The sequence below is a fragment of the Chlamydotis macqueenii genome, chromosome 2 (genome assembly GCF_036417535.1).
Source record: "Chlamydotis macqueenii isolate bChlMac1 chromosome 2, bChlMac1.mat, whole genome shotgun sequence".
NCBI lineage: Eukaryota > Metazoa > Chordata > Aves > Otidiformes > Otididae > Chlamydotis > Chlamydotis macqueenii.
Genome location: NC_141557.1, coordinates 106,848,933 through 106,867,882, shown reverse-complemented (window position 1 = coordinate 106,867,882; position 18,950 = coordinate 106,848,933). Strand labels below are relative to the sequence as shown.

Here is an 18,950-nt window from a genome sequence, read left to right as displayed (position 1 = left end):
TTGTAGTTTTCAAGGTGCTCCACATCAGCTCTCTGTACTGAATTATTTCCCTCTGGTGGTATGGGGCTGTAGTCAGTTAATACTCTGCTTGCACAAAAGCATTCCATCAACATGTAACTTAAACTCATTCTGTTCTACTAGGAACTCTGAAAGGATATTTATTTACAGTCCACAATCACTGTCCCCCAACCTGACTGTACTGTTTCGATTGAGGCCTTAGACCTTGCAGTATCGAGCTAAACATCAACAACGGTTTAATAAATCCAGAGAGTGGGGAGAGCCTCTGACCAAATGAGAGGGCCCTGCTATGTGCAGTGGATATATGTTTATATATCAGGATGCCTCTCACTAATAATTTAAATCCCTGACTCTTCCTAGCGCTAGCTTGATGAGTGACCGCAGGCAGGCCCACTCTTCAGCCTCCTTCCCCTCCTGGCTTTTGCTGCTTGACTTTGAGTCAAGGGTTCCTTTTTTTTTGAGGCTGGTCCGTGGGGTTCATGCATCTGAGCAGTGGGTCTGTCTCTGTGGTCAGCCCCGGAGCGTGTCCTGGGGGCTTGGGCCGTTGTGGCTGTGCTGTGAGGTGCTGGTGTGGGGCTGTGCTGAGCCAGCCAGCCCGCTGGAAGTGGGATGTGGAGCCTGGCCAGTGCTGCGGCCCAGCTCCTCCGCCTTCAGCGGCTCCCCAGGCCTGGCTAAGTGCGGGCCGGAGGGCGAAATCTCTTTTCCTGCTCAGATACACACATCAGTCTTACACGGTGCTTTGGGGGTGCCACTGTAATCCGGAGAAGTAAGGAGGAACGGGAGGAGGGCTTGGCCGTGCTGGTGAAGCAGGTAGAGTAGGAACATCCCGGGAGGTGAGGGACCGAATGTGGTGCCAACTGGGCTTCCTGGGTGGCCAGGACTCCCGTGGGCCTGTGCTGCTCCCGTGGGTCAGCAGCTGCCTGAGCGGCTTTCAGGCTCCTGCTACCGGCCTCCCTTGTGGTGCTTCGACTGTGAATACCGGATGGGATTGGGATGGGGAACCCATCTGCCTGAAAAACTGCGAAGCCGGGGGGGCTGCGGGGAGGGAGGCGGGGGGTGCGGGCAGGACAGGCGCTGCGGGAGCCGGGAGTTTTGCCGAAGAAGCAGACAAGCCTGGATCGTTAAATAACTCGGAAAGGCGTTCTGCCCCCCTCCCCCCACCCCCGCCCCAGGGCTGACGGTTGGCGGCGCCGCGCAGCGCGGGCTCCCCCCGCTGCGGGCGCGTGACGGCGGGGCGGGGCGGGGCCGGGCCGGGGCGGCGGCGCGGGCACGTGCGAGGGGGCGGGGCGGGGCGGGGCTGGCGGCGGCGTTCGCGCAGGCGCGGCGAGCCGGGGCAGGCGGAAGAAGCGGGGCGCCCCGAGCGCCCGCCGGGCCGGGCCGGGCTTAAAGAGCGGCGGGGCGGCGGCGCGGGTAAGGTAGGGACCGTCCTGTCCTCTGTCTTCCCTCCTGCCCTGCCGGGTCCCGCGGCGGGACTCGGGGAGGAGCGCGGTGCCGCGGGGGCTGTTTTCCGTTCCTTTTTTTTTTTTTTTTTTTTTTTTTTGCTCTCGCCGTTTCATTTGTTTTTTTTTTAATTATTATTTTGGAGGTTTTTAAGTTCGTGTTGCTCCAGACAACACCCGGCGGGACCCTGCCGTTAGGAGCCCGGAGGGGTCTCTCGTGCGTGCGCGCTGCCGGCGGCAGCTGGTAGCTGCGGTCTGAGCGCCGGGGCCGGGCCCTGCCTGCGCGCTGGGGAGGGGGCTGTCGGTCCGTCCGTCCGTCCCCGCCTAGGGTTGGGCGGGCAGCCGCAGGACGGCGTCCCCTCCCTGGATGGATCCCGGGGCTGCCGGTGATGCGGTGCCGGCCGGGGGGGCTGGCGGAGCCGCCTGAGCTCCCCCCCCCTTTCCCCCCGCCCCGTCCGCCGGCGGCGAGTATGTCCGGCGGGCAGCGTAACGGGACAGCGGCGAAGGATGCGCGGCTAGGAGAGCTGTTTTTGGAGAGAGGTACCCGCTCCTCCGATCGGTTTGGGCGGGTGGTGCCGGTGCCAGCCCGGTTCCCCGCCTTACCGGAGGGAACCCCGAGCGGCAGCCCGGCTGGCTGGGAGCGCGATGGCTGGCGGGGCCGTGGGGCGCGGGGAGGGCTGCCCGGCCAAGGGGGGCTTCGGGTGGTGGTCCAGACGCTTCTGCTTGCGTGGCTGTTGATAGGGCTATAAATTATTTTTTTTTCCCCATACTCTCCCACGAAGGCGTTTTCATTCAATGTGTAGTTGCCTTTTTTTCATACAGTGTATTTACCGTGAAGAATATTCTCCTAGGAAAAAGTATGGTACAAATATTATTTTCAGTGTGTGAAGAAACAGGCATATGTGACTGTGACACAGAGATTTGAGGAGGTAAAACTGAATCATTTCTCCTCCTGAAGCTCCCTCCAGCTCTCTTTTCTAGTTAATTTATAAGAAAAGCGTGCAGGAGGCGATGCCGATCTGGAAGGTCTGCAGCGACGAGGGCCCTTCGCAGCCCACACACATGGGGCAGCGGGGCTGGAGTCACCCAGTGAGGGTCAGCGGCCACCAGACACTGTTCCAATTGCCTTGAGAGTGCTGGTAAACAGAGACGGTGGCTGCTGCTGCTCTTGTCTCTTTGCTTTTTCCTGTTGGTTACCTAATGTGTAAGGAGGGTCAGTCGGGAGGAAGAAGAGATTAAAAATCACCTTCCCTGTTCCTTACCCTCCACTTTCTAGCAAGGAAATCCTCTTGAACATCAATAGAGTGTTTTGTTGCATTTTAGTGTTTGTGGTGTGGGGCTGGACTGGGAATGTTGTGTGTGCTTACACCTGTGTGCTGTGATTTTCATTTTTTAAATTGTACGGCCATGTTTTAGTCAAACACTTCCAAATTATTCCCTCCAAGGGAAGTGCTCACAGACCCAATCGTTCATTTTTAAAGGAGAGGTACTCTCCCCTGCTACTGAAATGCTGGGGCCTTGATAAATTTAGAAGACTCTGCCCTTGGCAGATAGAGAAGTAACGTGTCGTTCCAGTGATCTTTGCATTCTAGGAAAGCCTAAATCAACATCGCTTGTTTTGCATGTTGCCCTTTAGCAACAGTCTCTCAAGTTCCAGTCTAAAGTATTACGTGGACCCAAAAAAAAAGTTTTGGGTAAAGAAACCCTCTAGTACTCAATAGCTGTAGAATGTGAATTGCAGCAGTTGTCAGTTGTATTGAGTCTGTATTCTGTGCTTCTGAGACAAGAAAAACTGAGTTTTTACTTAAACACAGTTTTGGTGGATTTGTCTTAATTAATTCTATGCTTCCTGCTTTTCGATCTTTTGATGCTGACAATACTAGCCTCTAGTGACTCAAGAGAGGAGGGGGGAAAAATTGCTGTGTATTGGGTCAATAGCAAAAGCAGAGCAAAGCACTGACTAACCAAACTTTTTGAAAGTGTTAGTGGTCTTGATGAGTGATGGGTACCTAACAGCAAAGAGAAATTAAATTATAGATATATGGTTACCCTTTGCTCTTTCCTTAGCCTTAAATAAGTTCAATTACTTCTACTGAGATGATCACAGAACTTTGGCACTTAGATAGTGGTGTGCCCGTGCCCACTGGTAACTTGTGACAAACAGCTGGACCTTGGCACCAGTCTCCACTGGACATCAGTGCACTTGCAGCTCCTGTAGTCTGAGGTTTTGTTCACAAGAGATCTTAGCATAATGAAACAGCCTTGAGTTTCCTTTAGTTCCACCGCAGGTTGCTTTCAGTTTTATTTGAACAGCATTTTTCTAGCTCAACTTCATTGTCATGTTGTGTTTGTGTCAGCGTACTGCTGTTACCGAGAAGGCTGAGGATGACTGCAAATGAAAGAGAAAAGAGGAGGAGGGGGAAGAGCTTGTTTGCTCTGTTTGCTTTGTTTCTTTATTTTTATATTTTTTATCTTAATTTCCTCATTGGCTTTTTAAAGCAGAAATCTAATATCGCTTCCGCAAAACTCGTGTTTTGGTGCCCGAAAGTAGTGCCATTTTTGGGAAGTGCTGAAACTGAGCAACTCACACTGCTTGTTTGCTTTTTTTTTTTTTCCTACCAGCCTTGCAACCTAAGACTTCCTCCCGTTAACTGGAGTTCTGTTTCATGATGAGAGCATCCCCTGTGAGCAATGCAGTTTCCATAGAAATATCAGCAACTGTGTAACTCCAAAGGGCAATTTCCCTGCTTACATCACTCATCCTTGCTGCTCCGGTATAGCCAAAAGAGTGCAAGAGTGACTCATTTCTAAATATACCAAATACTTGTGGTATAGGCAAGACTTGAGATAAGATGAGGGGCTCTGATGGAGTTCATTGTAATTGTATCTCTTGCAACAGCCAAGGCCCTGTTTTCGTTTTTAACCATAGTGGAACATATCTTGTTATAGACTAATAGATCTCTTTTTAGATTTTTACCTGAATGGGTTAATTTTACTCTAGTTGGAGAGAAGTAAGTAATTGAAAGAGACATTCTGTGTAGATGCAATAGGAAAAAAGTTTGTTTTCCACTTGATTTAGGTAGCTTTTGTGCTATTCAGCTGATAAAAAAAAATTGAGGATGGTTTACTAGATAGTGTCCTGATTCTTTCTCTGTGGCCTCTGCTTTAAAGCTTGTGGAGCCCTGTGAACTCTGTTGGCATTGCAGAGGACTATTAAAATAGGGTGGATTTTGTGTGTGTATGTGTTGGTTTCTTTGGTTGGTTGGTTTTTTTTTTCTTTCCCCCAGGGAAATTGTTGTATTACCCAAAAGGCTTGTCTATGGTGTTTGTGCTGAAGAATTTATTACCTGTGAAGGCTGCAGAGAAAAGGACCACTGAGAAGTTTCTTAGCTTTGACCTGCAGCCGCTCATACCAGTTGATCGGTACAGCTGAAAAATGAATAGGTTTTGTACTTTTTAGAACAGTTTTCTGTGCAAAACTTTGTGAAATGGACAGCAGTGAACATCTTTCTCCAAATCAGTCTTGATGAAATACTGATGGCTTTTCAGGTTATTGCTTTGATGGATAACATTTTGTGTGTGATTGACATGTTTTCTTTTTTCTTTTTCCCCTTTGTTTTAGCTGAACTGGAGTTCGTTCAAATAATCATCATAATTGTGGTTATAACTGTTATGGTGGTAGTGATCATCTGCTTATTGAACCATTACAAACTCTCGACACGCTCTTTTATCAACCGGCAGAGCCAAAGCAGAAGACAGGAAGAAACTTTGCAGACGGTGAGTATGAGCCCCTTGCACCAAATTCCTTCTCCTTGTGCTGTACGGGTCTGCCAGCAAAGCCTCCTGAGGAACTCTGGTGCAGACAACTGTTGGAAAAACTTGTGATGTCACTTTTAATATTCCCTATAGTGAAGTCTTTTGCTGAGGTTGTATTTGTCAGTAGGAAAAAAAAAGTCAGAATATAAAACACAACAGGGTCTAAAAATAATCAAATACAGTGTAGCTTAAATTTGTGTGGTATATCTTCAGTTTGCATTTAGAGGTTCAGATGTGACATCTTGTTCACTGCTACTGTAATTTGAAGGGGAGTGGAGGGGGAATGAATGGAGATCATATAGGGTATGAAGATTTGAAATAAACACTGTTGTGACTTTCCATATAGCTACTAATATCCTGGAGCTTTATCACTATTACTGTTTTGTGAAGCTGCAGTAACGGTTTACTGGATCCAAAACACTGGTCCAGTAAGGGCCCAGGAAAATGTAATGTTTGTTTCGCTCAAGTAGCAAGAAAATATTAAGAAAATGATCCCTTAAAGGATCTGGAGTGGTTAAGATGTGTTGTTACAGAGCCAAACGTAACTTGCCTTGTGAGCCAGGAGTTTGCTGGGTGGAATGCACTGCTGCCTTGTGAGAGTTAAGGTCAGGGACACTGTGTGGTTAGGAGCATCCCCCGCTCCTCCCCACCAAGCCACACAGTATCTTGTGATATTGCAGGGAGGTGCTTTATCTCATGTGCTTTCAATGTCTCCAGAGTGGTGCCAAGGGGTAATTTGTGATGGTAGCCTTTTGATGCATTGAATTTCAGGCAAAAGCATTGGGTTCACAGCTTTGTTTATTTCAGTGGCAAAAAATTGTCTGATTATAACTGGAAGGCGTGGTCCCGTGATGGTTTATACCAGTTTTAAGTCTACAGTCTTGCCTTTCCATCCTAGTTCTGTGTTTCTTCCTTCTTAGTGCTCTTCAGGGAGGTGCCGAGGTCATGGTGAGAGACCTCAGGGGGCTGATCTGGCTGAACAACCAGACTACACAACCCCCCCAAGTTAGATTTCAGCCAGATCAGTGAGCGAAGTGCCCGGGCAGGGGAGGCAGTGCTGGCAGGGGAGGAGGCAGGGATGCTGCAGCCAGGGTTGGACCTCTGTGGCTGCTGTGCTCTCCTGGCAACTGGCAGCTCCCTGCTGAAAGCCAGCTGTAACATGTGACAAACACGGGGCTCCCAAAGCTCTTGCTTAGCACATTACCTGCATACACCTGGTGAGTAGCTCTTACCTTTGAGTCTGTGCAGGGAGGAAAGGAGCTGCCTCCTCAGGGGGAGATTGCCTCATTCCCTAGCACTTAAGCAGTGCAGGAATATTTAGCTCTAATTTGGTTGCAGATGAAACTGGAACTTGTCAAACCTCAACCTTGTGGACTTCAGGGATGGAAAAATTGGCTAGATTAATTTGAGTGTTGCTTTGAAATGGATGCTGTAATTCAAGAACTACACTTCCGTCTGAAAAATGTTAGCTGTAATTGCTAGAAGTACCTAAAATGAAATAATTTGAGATAAAAGAAACAATTTTCATCTTCACAAATCTTTTTAAAACTGCAGTAAGCTGTCAAATGCGTGAAGTAACCCATTATTTCCTTTGTATGGTTCATTAGTATTGTCTGTTATCAGAGCAAGTGCTGCCTTTTCCCGTGGATGTGAGGGAGGAATTATCACCTTCTTGTGAAGGAGAACATTGAGTTTGGCAGCGGGGACCTGAGAGCCACTTTAGTATCCAGAACTGCTCTTACATAATTTTTAAAACACTGACTCAGTTTCAGTTTGATGGCATCCTTATAAGTAATGATAGTCATAGTCAAGTGAGCACTTCATGGGAATTGATGCTTGGTTGGCAAGACCCGGTTACTAATTCTTCCGAAAACTCTCTGCTGTAGGTTTGTCATCACTGTTACTCATCTGTATTTCTGATAAGCTGAAGTTGTTCTTAAAAGAAAGTCATACTTGTGGGGAACGGAACTTTGGAGGCCTCTGAGGTCAGATGTCAAATATATTTGATTCTTCTGTCTTAGGTGTTAGTTAGAAGGAAATTCTGATAGAAGCTGGGTGTGCACTGCTTGCAGTGCAAACCGCAAAAGCAGTGTGGGGTGTATGAGAGTTGAGAAACTGAAGGATTTGCTCTGATGTGAAACTGGAAACAACTGGTTTGTTCCCATTGTCCATGGCAAAGTGAGGTGCACAAGGTAAATAGATAGCATGAGCAGGAAGATGCAGGTTAGATTTTACACTTCTCAAATATATTTATTTTTAACCAGGCAGGCCTTGTTCTATGTGCAAATGCTATAGATAAGTGGATTCTCTTTCAAGGGAAAGTTTTGGTTTGTTTGGTTTTTTTTTTTTAATGGTACATACATGCTCTGAAAAGAGATTTAAATGTTTATTAACTACTAGTGTCTGAAAAAATATAATTCTGAGTCAGGCCTTCTATCGATGGAGAAATTGTGAGTGAAAATAGACAAAGTTCAGCAATATTTATTAAAAGAAAATGGTAAAGCAGATTAATTGAGCGTTAGCTACTTCCTGTAGTGAACTATGATGTGAACCTCCCCTCGTGTAACTGAGGTAGCAGAGGTGTATCAAGAGGCAGAATCCTGTGTTTCCTATTTAGATAGACTTTTTTTTTTTTGTCCTTTTGTTACCTTCAGTTTTCCTTTTCTTCAAGCCTGTCCTATTTCTAGGTAATCATGCCTTCCAACAGCTGAGCTGTGGCTGAATTGCACAGATTTCTGGCTCTGTAAAGACCAGCTATCGAACAGATGATGTCTCTTATTCTGGTTCTTCTAGAAAGCATAATAAAAACGAACAGATAATTATCTCCTGCCTTTGTTGCCAGCCTCACGCGTGTAAAACTCATGGGGTCAGGCTTCCAAAATAAGGAAATAAAAGGTGCTTTTGGGTTTCTTCTTTGGCTGAACTTCCTTCATGTTGAAATTCTCATTGTCTTCTGTGTCTGGAGATTAGAGTATTAAAAAGAAGATTAAATACCACTGGAATCACAAATATTAGTAACACTCAAAGGGCAGAAAAGGACCAGTCCTAGAAAAAAAAAAAGTTGCTCTTTGACAGGTATGTGCTGAAAGTAGTTTTTACATTCATGTTTTGTAGATGTGCTTTCCTGTGTGGCCACCAGTTCATCTTTCTTCTTTTCTCTTTTTTTTTTTTTTTTTCCTTCCCTCTCCCTTTCATCCTGTCTCAAGCCTCATCTTCCAGTCTTTCCCTTGGTCTTTGTTTAATTACCTTGGTGAGTGTGCTGAGGCCTTAAACAGATCACAGCAGGGGCAGGATAACCTTTGAGTGCTCACAAGTACTGGATGCTTCCACAGCAGTGCTGTTGAGGATGCTGCCTGCCCTCTCCTAGCGTGGGTATTAAAACATTCAAACTCTGTTTTAGCATTAGCAGAAATGTGAGTTTTGGGTCATTACTGTGAGAGGTGGAACGATGCTGAGTGACAACCATGTTGGCATGAGCAGCACCCTGAAGTTGAGCATGCATGGTACTGAATGGTGTCTGTGTCACAATGGATAAAATACTGAATGTTTCCCACTGCTGGCCAATCCATCAGCAGTCTTTGGCTTCGCAGCCAGGAGTCAGCCAAGGTTTGCAGAGCATCTGAGGGGGATGTGAAGGCTGTAGGGTGTGGAGTATACCAGGAGCCATGCCCAGTGCCGCTTCACTAGGACAACGCAACCTCTCCCATGGGAGCAACTGGTGCTACTGGCAGTGCTGTGTGGTTTCAGGGCAGAGCTGTGTGGCAGCCTTGGAAAGGTGCTTCTGCGCACAGAGTATGTGTCTGATGTCCCAGGGAGGTACGTGTTGCGGTGTTGCTGGCTGTGCCTTGGGAGGACTGACGTATTAGGAGGGCAGTGTTGCTGGTAACCAAAACCATCCTGCTGGAATGTAGGTGGCTGCGGCTGAGCAGCTGCCAGGGCAGTCTGCTGGTTGCTGGGATAAAACCAAGATAAATCTTGCTTTCTGATGATTAACTCTTAGTATCATCACCAGTGATTTCCAGGGGAGCATTGAGGGAAGAGGGATTAACCAAGTGACTTACAGGGAGGTACTTAATGAGCTTCTGATGTTCCTAAATTGATTCCTTCTCCCCATCCTAGTGGCTTCTGTCTTTAAGTCTTTTTCTCATATGAAGTGGATGTTGAAGGAGTACTGAGCACTCTTGGCAGGCAAGTCCCTGCATCCATCACACAAGATGCTCACTCTGACCAGCACCTGCCTCCCAGCACTGAAGGCAGCATTGCTGCTGGGGTGGGTCAGCTTGCACGAGGACCTGCATTGGTAATGCCCGTTTCGAATGCCAAGGTCCAGGAGCACAGCTGTAAAAATACTGCCCTCCTTCTTGGAACAGCTATTTCAGAATAAAAGGAAAACATCAGGAGAGTGACAGAAAATACCCAATAATACTGACAACTCCAGTGATTTGTCGGTGATTTCAAATGTTACTCTTGTCTTTTAGCCTTTATTCCCCACTGGTGTTAGCATTATTCCTTTGGTTCACTGCTGACAACCCTGACCCACTCATTCTTATTTTATTACTGACATGTGCAAAAGAAGGAAAATCCTAGTGGGAACAAGAATCCAGTCTATAGCTGGGAGAGAGTGTGAGTGCTGTAGACCACTCTGCTTTGCCAAGCTTTCTCCTGTGCACCAGGCATTGGTTGACGGGAGCTGGACGTGCACTGTGTTCTCCTTTGCTGCCTGTGTGAGGGACACGAGCTTGCCTCTCCTTGGGCTGTGCTGCCAGGAGGGACAGTGTGTGAAGGTTGCTGCTCTTTGAAGTCTTCCACAATAAAGTCAGAACATCTTTAATAAGTACAGGATCATCTAGGATATATGCAGGTAGGACTAGAAGTGAGGAGCGCCAGCTTCGGGTGGCTCCTGACTCAGTGTGTCACCTTGGACAACTTGCTTAATCTCCAAATTAAGGAGGAAGGAGAATAGTACTTATTTCCTTCACTTGGAGGAAATGAAGATTACTTAAAGTGCTGTGACATTGGGGAAATAAAAGTTTTAAAGCATTAAATAACAGAAGTAATCTCTGTGAGCGTAGAGAGGCAGACCACAAGTGAGAGGTTTGACACTCTCCATAATTATCTCTCTCTAGTACTTCTACTTCTTGGTACCAGGCACTGCTCTGCCAGGCGCTGTAACCTTTCCTGCCCTTGGGAAACAAAGATTTTAAAGGGAAGAACAGCCCTACTGGAATATTTGTCAGTCTCTTCGGGACAACACAATAGTCTTGCTTTGCTTGAGTTCAACAGGGAAGATGTTGCAATCTTAAGAGCTGCTATGGTCTTTATATCACCCAGGAAGAGGCAGGGAGGAACGCGCCCCTGTGCCTTCCCAGAGCATTTTGAGCAAGGCTCTGCATTAAGGTGGTGCAATGTATTGCTGCCACCTAGGGCCAAAATCAGAAACTACACGGCTATCTGAAACACCTCATTTGTCAAAAGGTGTGTATGTTTTTAATGTGTCTGTATATATCTATACACAAATATTAAAAAAAATCTGAGTTTAATCGAAGGGAAAAGAGGGACCTTCTTAGTACTTGTAATACATTTCAGAAAATGAAAAACTGACTTCTGTTTCTCAGGAAATAATTAAACCTCTGCTTGAACTTTTATCAGAAACTGAAAAGTGGAGTAAAGCTGAAAATCTCCTTAAGAGACAGTAAAAAAGCAAAGTTTGGATTATATGGGGTTGTTGTGGTTTAACTCCAACTGGCAGCTAAGTTCCCCACAGCCACTTGCTCACTCCTCCCTGGTGTGATGGGGGAGGGAATTGGAAGAGTAAAAGTGAGAGCTCGTGGGTTGAGACAAAAGTAGTTTAATAAGTTAAAGGAAAAGCTGTGCACCCAAGCAAAGCAAAACAAGGAGTTTATTCGCTACTTCCCATTTGACAGACAGGTGTTCAGCCATGTCCAGGAAAGCAGGACTCTGTCACACGTATCAGTAACTTGGGAAGACAAGTACTGTAACTCTGAGTGTCCCACTCCTTTCTTCTTCTTCCTTCAGCTTTTATTGCTGAGCGTGACGTCGTATGGTTTGGAATATCCCTTTGCTCATTTGGGATCAGCTGTCCTGGCTGTGTCCCCTTCCAACTTGTGCATCCCCAGCCATCACTTGCTAGTGAGGTGATGTGAGAAGCAGAAAACACCATAACACTCTGTAAAGCACTGCTCATCAGTAATGAAAACATCCCTGTATTGTCAACACTGTTCTCAGCACAAATCCAAAACATAGCTTCATACTAGCTACTATAAAGAAAAGTAACTCTATCCCAGCCGAAACCAGCACAGGGATGCTTTTGCTTTGTTGTAGTTTGAGGAATTTTTCTTACTGAGTGTAAATTTGTACCTGCAATTTATCCTAAGTTAAAAAAGTATCTTCTGGTAAACTTATTTCCTGCTGTCTGTCAATGTGCTGATGTTCAGCTAAGGTGTGCTCCAGAAAGTGCACAGTGTTTAAAAATGGCTTCAAAAAGCCATCTTCTTTAACTGCTTAATTCTAGAGGCTGTTAACCTTTGTAAAATACAAATTAGGCAAATTATCTTAGGCGTATCCAGTCTCCTAAGCTCTAAATATTTAGTTAAATAATAATCACGGTAAGATAATTAAGTAATCACCCAGCTGGATTTATTGAATGATGCTGTTATTTCAAAACCTAATCACAAAATGAACTTCTGTAAATTATTGTGAAACTCAGGAATGGCTAAGGTTAGCAAAAGACATAGCTGGATCTGTTACATTTTTCTTGCTTTGGTGTTATTTGTAGGGCCTAGGATTTACCATGGAGACTCATCCTTTTTCATTCCAAAACCTAATAATGTTAAAAATGAATACCTCGTAGGGAATGAGTGCTTAAGTTTTTTTGCCCTGTTACTTTTAAGTATTGAAGCTCACAGCTGAAGACCTTTAGCCTGTTTAAGAAGGAGCATGTTGAAGCAGCTAGCTGTTGAGAACCTGTAAGAAGCAAGTAAATGACATATTGCTCACAAGAAAAAAAATTGGGTAAATTGCATTTGCTCAGGTTTAGTCTTGATTGCACGTAACTGAGAACTACTTGTACAAATCCCTGGGGATTTGGTGTGAGGGGGCATCCAGGAGGACTGCCAGCGCTGGGAAGTGCCTGTCGGCATGTTGCCAGGCAGCGCGGTACTGGGGCTGCAAGCTTGCACCAGGCCTGGCGGCTGGTGAGCTGTCCTGCCGAGCTGTATTGCTTGCACCTGCTATCATCTTGCTCATGGGATAAGAAGTCACAGAGTGAAAAGAAGTTGAAAGTAGGTTGTTGGCTTTCGTTTTTTTGGGTTTGTGTTTTTTTTTTTTTTTGTTATTAGGTTAATCTGTGGTATTTCAAATAATAAAGGGAAAAAACAACATGAGGGAATGTAAATACAAATGCTGTCATTTCTTACCTGATTTTCACTGGTCTGAGCACAGGAAACATTTTAGCTGTCAAATGAAGATCTGTAAGTAGGACAAGGAGAACGCAAGAAATAACACCTTTCCCTCAGTGTGAGTCACCCCATATTGTTCACAGCAGTCCCAATGTGTTATTTCTTAAATCTACATCTTGGGGGGGCGGGGCAATTCATGGGTATGTTTTCCTTCTGCAACACTGAGGGTTTTCCTTTCTTCTCTCAGCCCCTTGTCATCTCCTGAAGAACAGTGGGGTAGGTGTGCGCTGACCCTTGGGTTAGGTTGTATCTACCCAGTGCAGAAGAGGGAGGATTTCCCTGATACCAGGCCTTGAGAAAGGTAGATAGCAAGTATCCCATGGTGGATGTTGCGATTTCAGGAAGGCAGAATGGCTGAGAAGACCAAAATTGGGAAGATGGGGCGGGCATCTGTTTGGATGCAGTTCTCTTGTTCCAGACACATGCCACCTTCTGTAGAGGAGATGGGGTTTATCTATAGAAGGCAAAGTGCAGAAAACTATAGCCTTTCAGAACAAGATTCAGCAAAGTACTTCAGTGTGTTAAATTTTTATTAATTTCCTAGGTTTTCTCTTAGCAGGAGCTGTACAGCTCAGTAGCGAGCTACTGCATCTGGCTCAGAGACACATTTAATGAATTATGTGCTGTGTAAAAGGATAAGGGGTATCTAGTGTGTGGTATTCAGCATGAATTATTTTCCTGTTCTGTTGTATCCCTCAAATACTTATATTTATGAACCACAGAACCATTCATAATTAAGCACTGGCGTGTTGTCCATTGTCTCTCTCTTTCTTTTCGTCCTCTCTGTACTCTTCTTCCCAGGTTGTCATACTGCTCTCAAAGTGTAGGAAGCCCCTTTACAGGTCACTGTACAATAATGAGTTTGTGTCCTAGAAGGATCCAAGGATTCCTCTATAGCTAAGTGCAGGAAATCCAGCTGTCAGTCAGCTCCTTCCCTTTCTCCTTGCCTCTCTTGCTGTCCATTTTAAGACTTGTCCATGCACTAAGTCAGAGTGTAGCACCTTTTCCTACATGGGGCCAGTTAGTCTGGGCTTATTCTAGTGGTGATAAGGTGATCCTGTACTGTGGCACTGGACCAACCACGTATGCATGGTCAGGTTGGTCTGCATGTGGTGTGTGAGCCTGGTGTTTTCCAAGCATGGGCATTCTGAGCACATACTCCCCAGATATCTGTTTGGGGAGTTCCTCTTGCTCTTGGGATAGAGATCTTATTGGAGGTTGGTTGCTGCCAAATGATTTATTCAGCCTGCTGCTCTCTCCAGAGGAAACCTTAGGGGAAGGTGAGCTGTAGGACACACTGTCACAGGGGCCGTGTTGTTACACATCCTTGCACCCTAAGGATCTCACAGCCTTGGAGTTCAGCTGCATCCCAAACTGTCTACCTCCTCGACTAGTTAGTTCAGAGTGTGGAGAGCTTTGAGCTCCTTTGGTCTCATCGTCTTGGTCTGGCTATCCCAGCACCCTAGTTCCCCTCAGTGGGATCCCTGTAGCAGCTGCAGTGCTTCCAGGTGGGGTCTTCTACTGTACTGGGGTTCAGGCCTCAGCCCTAGAGAGTACTGGACAACTTGCTGGAACAACTCTCTTCTTGCTCTCCTCCTGCCTTAGGGGAGACGGACCCTAGGATGGGAGCTGTCATTTGCCCTTCTACGTTGGAAACTCTCTTTTATAAGGGAGTTTAAATAACATGAGTAGTCGTGGTAGATTGGATTCTTTTCTGGATTGGGTCATTGGTTTTGCCTTTTTTTGCCTCTTTTCTGAGCCTGAACACATTAAAGGAGAGACTGACACAGTTGCATTAAGCATAAAGCTACACAGTATTGTATTTTTCAAACCATCACTTATGAATCTGCTGTTGGGCTGTGTATGGGCTGTAGTTCATGGGCATGTAATTGAGTGCTTTAGCTTTGACTAATGTGTTTTACTTAACAATTGCAACAGGCTTGGAGGCTGCTGGGTCAGCTGTTGATAACCTGATTGTCTTTAATTGTGCGAATATACTCTCAGATATTTCAAAATGAGGGCATCTGGGTGATGGAGGGGTGGAAAGGAGGTGGGTACAAGTATGTATATACATGTATCTATACAATTATACTGTTACAATTTCTCCTGTTGACAAAACCTTATATAGACACTGTAATACATGAATCTACATAAGATTTGTCTTTTGTATCAGGCCTTTGCAAATAGGGGTACTTGCAAAGGGAAGTTGTAAATAATTGCAATTGTCAGCCGCCTCCTGTGTTTGCTCTCTAAACCTACAGAAGAGGAGTGATTGACCAGCTTTGTTATTCAAAGCATTTCCCTTAACAGCTGAATCCTGTGGGAGATTCCTCTTGGAGCAGCTTTCCTCTTCGGTGGACTCTCCTGACAAGATCACAGACGGCTTTTGGTCTCTGAGTGTTAGGATGAACGTCTAGTTAGGTCTATTTTTACAGCTGAAATATGTTGAGAGATGCTACGCAGAGAAAAAGCAGTACAGTAAGGTTTGAAAGTAGTCTATATAGGGTAATGCTTTTGCGGACAGTATGCACTTTCCTTCCTGTTCCTGAAATTTCTTATGTCTGTAAAATCATAAAACTTGAATTAGGACCAAGAAAATAGTCATGACCATACAATGTCTTGACTTTCTCTTTTTGTACCTAAATTGAAATTCTGTGCTTTATAGCTGCTCTGATGTGTCCTTTCAGCTTCAAAATTTTCCAATAAAATAAATCCATTGTGGTAGTTACTACTACTCTAAAGAATGAATTGAGAAGAAAAATAATGATACACACATATTGCTCTTTACTCTTTTATTCTGCCCTGAGTGCTGGTACAATGTCAGAGCAGCCTTTCAAGGCATGAGAGAGAAAATACTTTGGCCTGAGAAGGTAGTTGAGGAAGTGGTTGAAGAGGGGAACTGGTGGCTGAAACCTCAGCTGCTTAATTACTGTTTATGGTGGGGATTGGGCAACTGACAGTTTTGACCAGAATATACCTGGGTTTTGAGTGACTGTCGCTTCACTGAGATTACAGACACCAGGTTTCATTGCAAACTGTTTTGGCTCTGGTGTGTCATCTGGATCCTGGCTGGCAGGTTGGCTTCATCAGACCTGCTGACAGTGCTGACACAGCCTTGTCACGAGTTGAGAGGTGAAGGGTACACACTCAGCATGCAGGTGCTGAAACGTCTCCTGTCATCTCTGTGTGTTGCCACGTGCTTAGAGCTGCAACCGGCTTGCTGCATCCGTAGGGCCTGTGAAGCTGGGCAGTGGCTGACGTCTTGGCACTTGCAAAATGGACCAAGCTTGACTTGTTTGGGTGCAGAGCTGCTGTTTGCTCTAGTTCTGGAAAGCAAGGGGTTGGACATTACTTGTTGATCACTTTTCTCAAGGTGGAGACAGCCAGTCCTGAGAAGCTGACTGCTCCTAAAAGTCGTGGTATTTGAGGTAGCATGGTGATGTGATCTATTAATTTTTCTCTTTTGTTGTGTTTTTCTGCATTCCAGGAAGGGTGCTTGTGGCCTTCAGAAAGCTCAGTTTCACGCCAGGGTGCTTCAGAGGTACAGACAGATTTCTTGTTGTGTTCACCAATGTGCTTTCCTCTTTCCTGCTGTGTATATTTGGCTCCTCTCAAAACCATGCATCTGTTTAGTAAATAAAGCTTTTCCAGTGTAAACGAAGAGCCAGGTTCATGTGGACGTCTGAGCCTGCCTGCCTTAACTCCCATTCCATAAATGCTTAAGACTTTTTCATTAAAAGAATGAAATTCTACCTACCTGACACCTCATCTCCGTCCACAGCTCCCTGTATCATAGCAGGCATTCACAGTTAAGTGATGGAGGTGTCTCTCATGCAATGGCTCAGTAATTTGAGTATTCAGTGGAATTTGCGAGACCAGTTGCTCTTCTCCCTGTGTTTTTCCTGGATTTACAAAACACATCCTATCACCAGTGTCTCCTGTCTTCCGGCTAGCACAGATCCCTGGTCTGAGTGGTAATTTTTGAGTGGGTGTGTGGCCCAGCTCACCTGTGTCAAACAGGGAATCTTCCTGGTGGCTGACCAGGGAATCTAGGAGGGTTGGAGGCTAAAGACCCTGTGTGGACCAAAAATGAGAACAGTTTGATAGATCCTAGATCTGAGAAGCTGGTGTGTCTCGCTAGAGATGGACCAAATGAGAGGAGCAAGAGCTTCTCACAGAGTGTCTTGAACTCTTCCCCTTATAAAGGGCTTAATATACCAGGGACATTTTTTCCACTTGCAGTGCAGAAGCCTTGCAGGTCCTCCCCGGAGGCTGAGTTCTGGCTGAGAACTGAGGGGGAGGAGGACACCTGATACACTCTGGTAGTGAAGGCGTGAGACATGCCAGGCCTTTACAAAATGTGCTAAAATGACCATGTGAATTCTTTGACGATGCAGGGTATTACGTTAACTCTGAGTAGGAGGAGGAGGCTCAGACTGCAGCTGAAATTCAGTATTGGGACATTTTTGTGAACTAGTTTATTGTAAAGTCTATAGAGAAAGTGTTTCTTATGTGCAGAAACAATTATTTTCTCTCGCCTCTGCATGTTTTAATGTGAGAAGGAGCTGTATGAGGTCTTGGTCTTTCTTCATGAAGCTGTTCTCAGGTATCTTGCATTAGATCCTTCCTGCGACTCCTACCTCTTCTTTTCACATGCATATGTGTGGGAGCATGCATGCACAATATCTCCTGGGTTTAATCTTTTTTAAGATAGGTGGCAAAGAGAAGTATTTTTTGTTTTGTTTGTTCTTTGTAAATACAGAGCACCCACACTGCTTTGCTCAGACATGGAATCACGTGTCTCTCTCTTCCCATTTCAGATCATGTACGCTCCAAGGTCCAGGGACAGGTTTACTGCCCCGTCTTTTATGCAGCGGGACCGTTTCAGTCGCTTCCAGCCCACTTACCCTTACATGCAACATGAGATTGACCTTCCTCCAACCATCTCCCTCTCTGATGGGGAAGAGCCACCTCCGTACCAAGGCCCATGCACCCTGCAGCTCCGGGACCCAGAACAGCAGATGGAGCTCAACCGGGAGTCTGTCAGGGCACCACCCAACCGAACCATTTTTGATAGTGATTTGATAGACATCTCGATGTACAATGGGGGCCCCTGCCCACCAAGCAGCAATTCGGGCATAAGTGCAACCAACTACAGCAGTAATGGAAGGATGGAAGGACCACCCCCGACGTACAGCGAGGTCATGGGGCATTACCCAGGCTCCTCTTTTTTCCATCACCAGCACAGCAACGCACCCCCTTCCTCGCAGAGGGGAAGCAGACTTCAGTTTCAGCAGAACAATTCAGAGAGCACAATAGTCCCCAGCAAAGGCCAAGACCGGAAGCCAGGAAACCTGGTCTAAGTGACTCGCCCAGGTGCATTTGAACTGAAGACAAGAGATTCGAGCAGGGTGGTGGAGGAAGAGCCCTGTGCTCCGGTGCACAATGTTGTTACGTTTCACGTGGTACAACTTAGTAAAACCAAACGTGCAAACCAGTTCTTTGTTTCTGATTCCTTTCAGGGGAATTGCATGCAAAGCAGATAGAAAAAAATACAAACTTCCATTCAGTTTGTCTACGAGCAGTGTTTCGGGTGGGGGGGGGGGATATATTATTTTTTTTTAATAAACTATTTCAATTATTTAATTCTAAAAGTTAACTTAGCACAGAAATGTGGCTTGTATAGCCTGTTTTGTACTCACTGAATGGCAGAAGGAAGAAGGTGGTTTTGCTAGGTAAATGGGGGAAGAATTGGCCAGTTTGCTTTTTTTTTTCTCCCAGGGTGTGGATTTTTTTAATATGAAACAAAATTCCTGTTTTGTGTGCCAAGGTATAAAGTTGAGAACTTAGATGAATGCAAGGAATTAATTTGTGTTGTGATAAATGTGTTTTTAAAAGTTGCACTATCTTAATGTTTTAAAAAAAATATATATGAGGGAACTGTTTTATGTGAAGTTCTTCTATATGTTGTCTTTTCACCTGTGGAATAACGATAGAGCCCCAGAAGTAATCTGGAGGAGTTTGCCCCCCTCCCCCCGGGTTTGCTAGAAAGAGGGGACAGGACTTAGCCTAACATCTCTTGACTTTTACGAATCAAGAAATACAGGGACACTTAACTTGTCTTTGCAATAATTTGCATTCAAATAGCAGTGCATCAGTGAAGTGTCTTGGAGACTTTTGGATGGAAGAAGGCAAATAT

At 45.5% G+C, this 18,950-nt stretch overlaps 1 protein-coding gene across 6 annotated transcripts in view; it reads left to right on the top strand.

Moving 5' to 3' along the window:
- The window catches only part of LDLRAD4 (low density lipoprotein receptor class A domain containing 4), a 179,346-nt gene extending 161,098 nt beyond the window's left edge, over positions 1–18,248 (top strand). Inside the window, exons 1-4 of one of the 6 annotated variants that reach the window (XM_086740578.1) lie at positions 1,330–1,433; positions 5,080–5,234; positions 16,239–16,292; positions 17,572–18,248. In XM_086740578.1, coding sequence (XP_086596704.1) covers positions 5,130–5,234; positions 16,239–16,292; positions 17,572–18,114 — 702 coding nt within the window. In that variant the 5' untranslated portion in view covers positions 1,330–1,433; positions 5,080–5,129 and the 3' untranslated portion in view covers positions 18,115–18,248. Of the gene's footprint in view, positions 1–1,329; positions 1,434–1,657; positions 1,998–4,747; positions 4,881–5,079; positions 5,235–16,238; positions 16,293–17,571 lie in introns of those variants that run through there. The other 5 variants (XM_086740574.1, XM_086740579.1, XM_086740573.1 and 2 more) reach the window with 5 other exon arrangements.
- Positions 18,249–18,950: the final 702 nt, after the last annotated feature.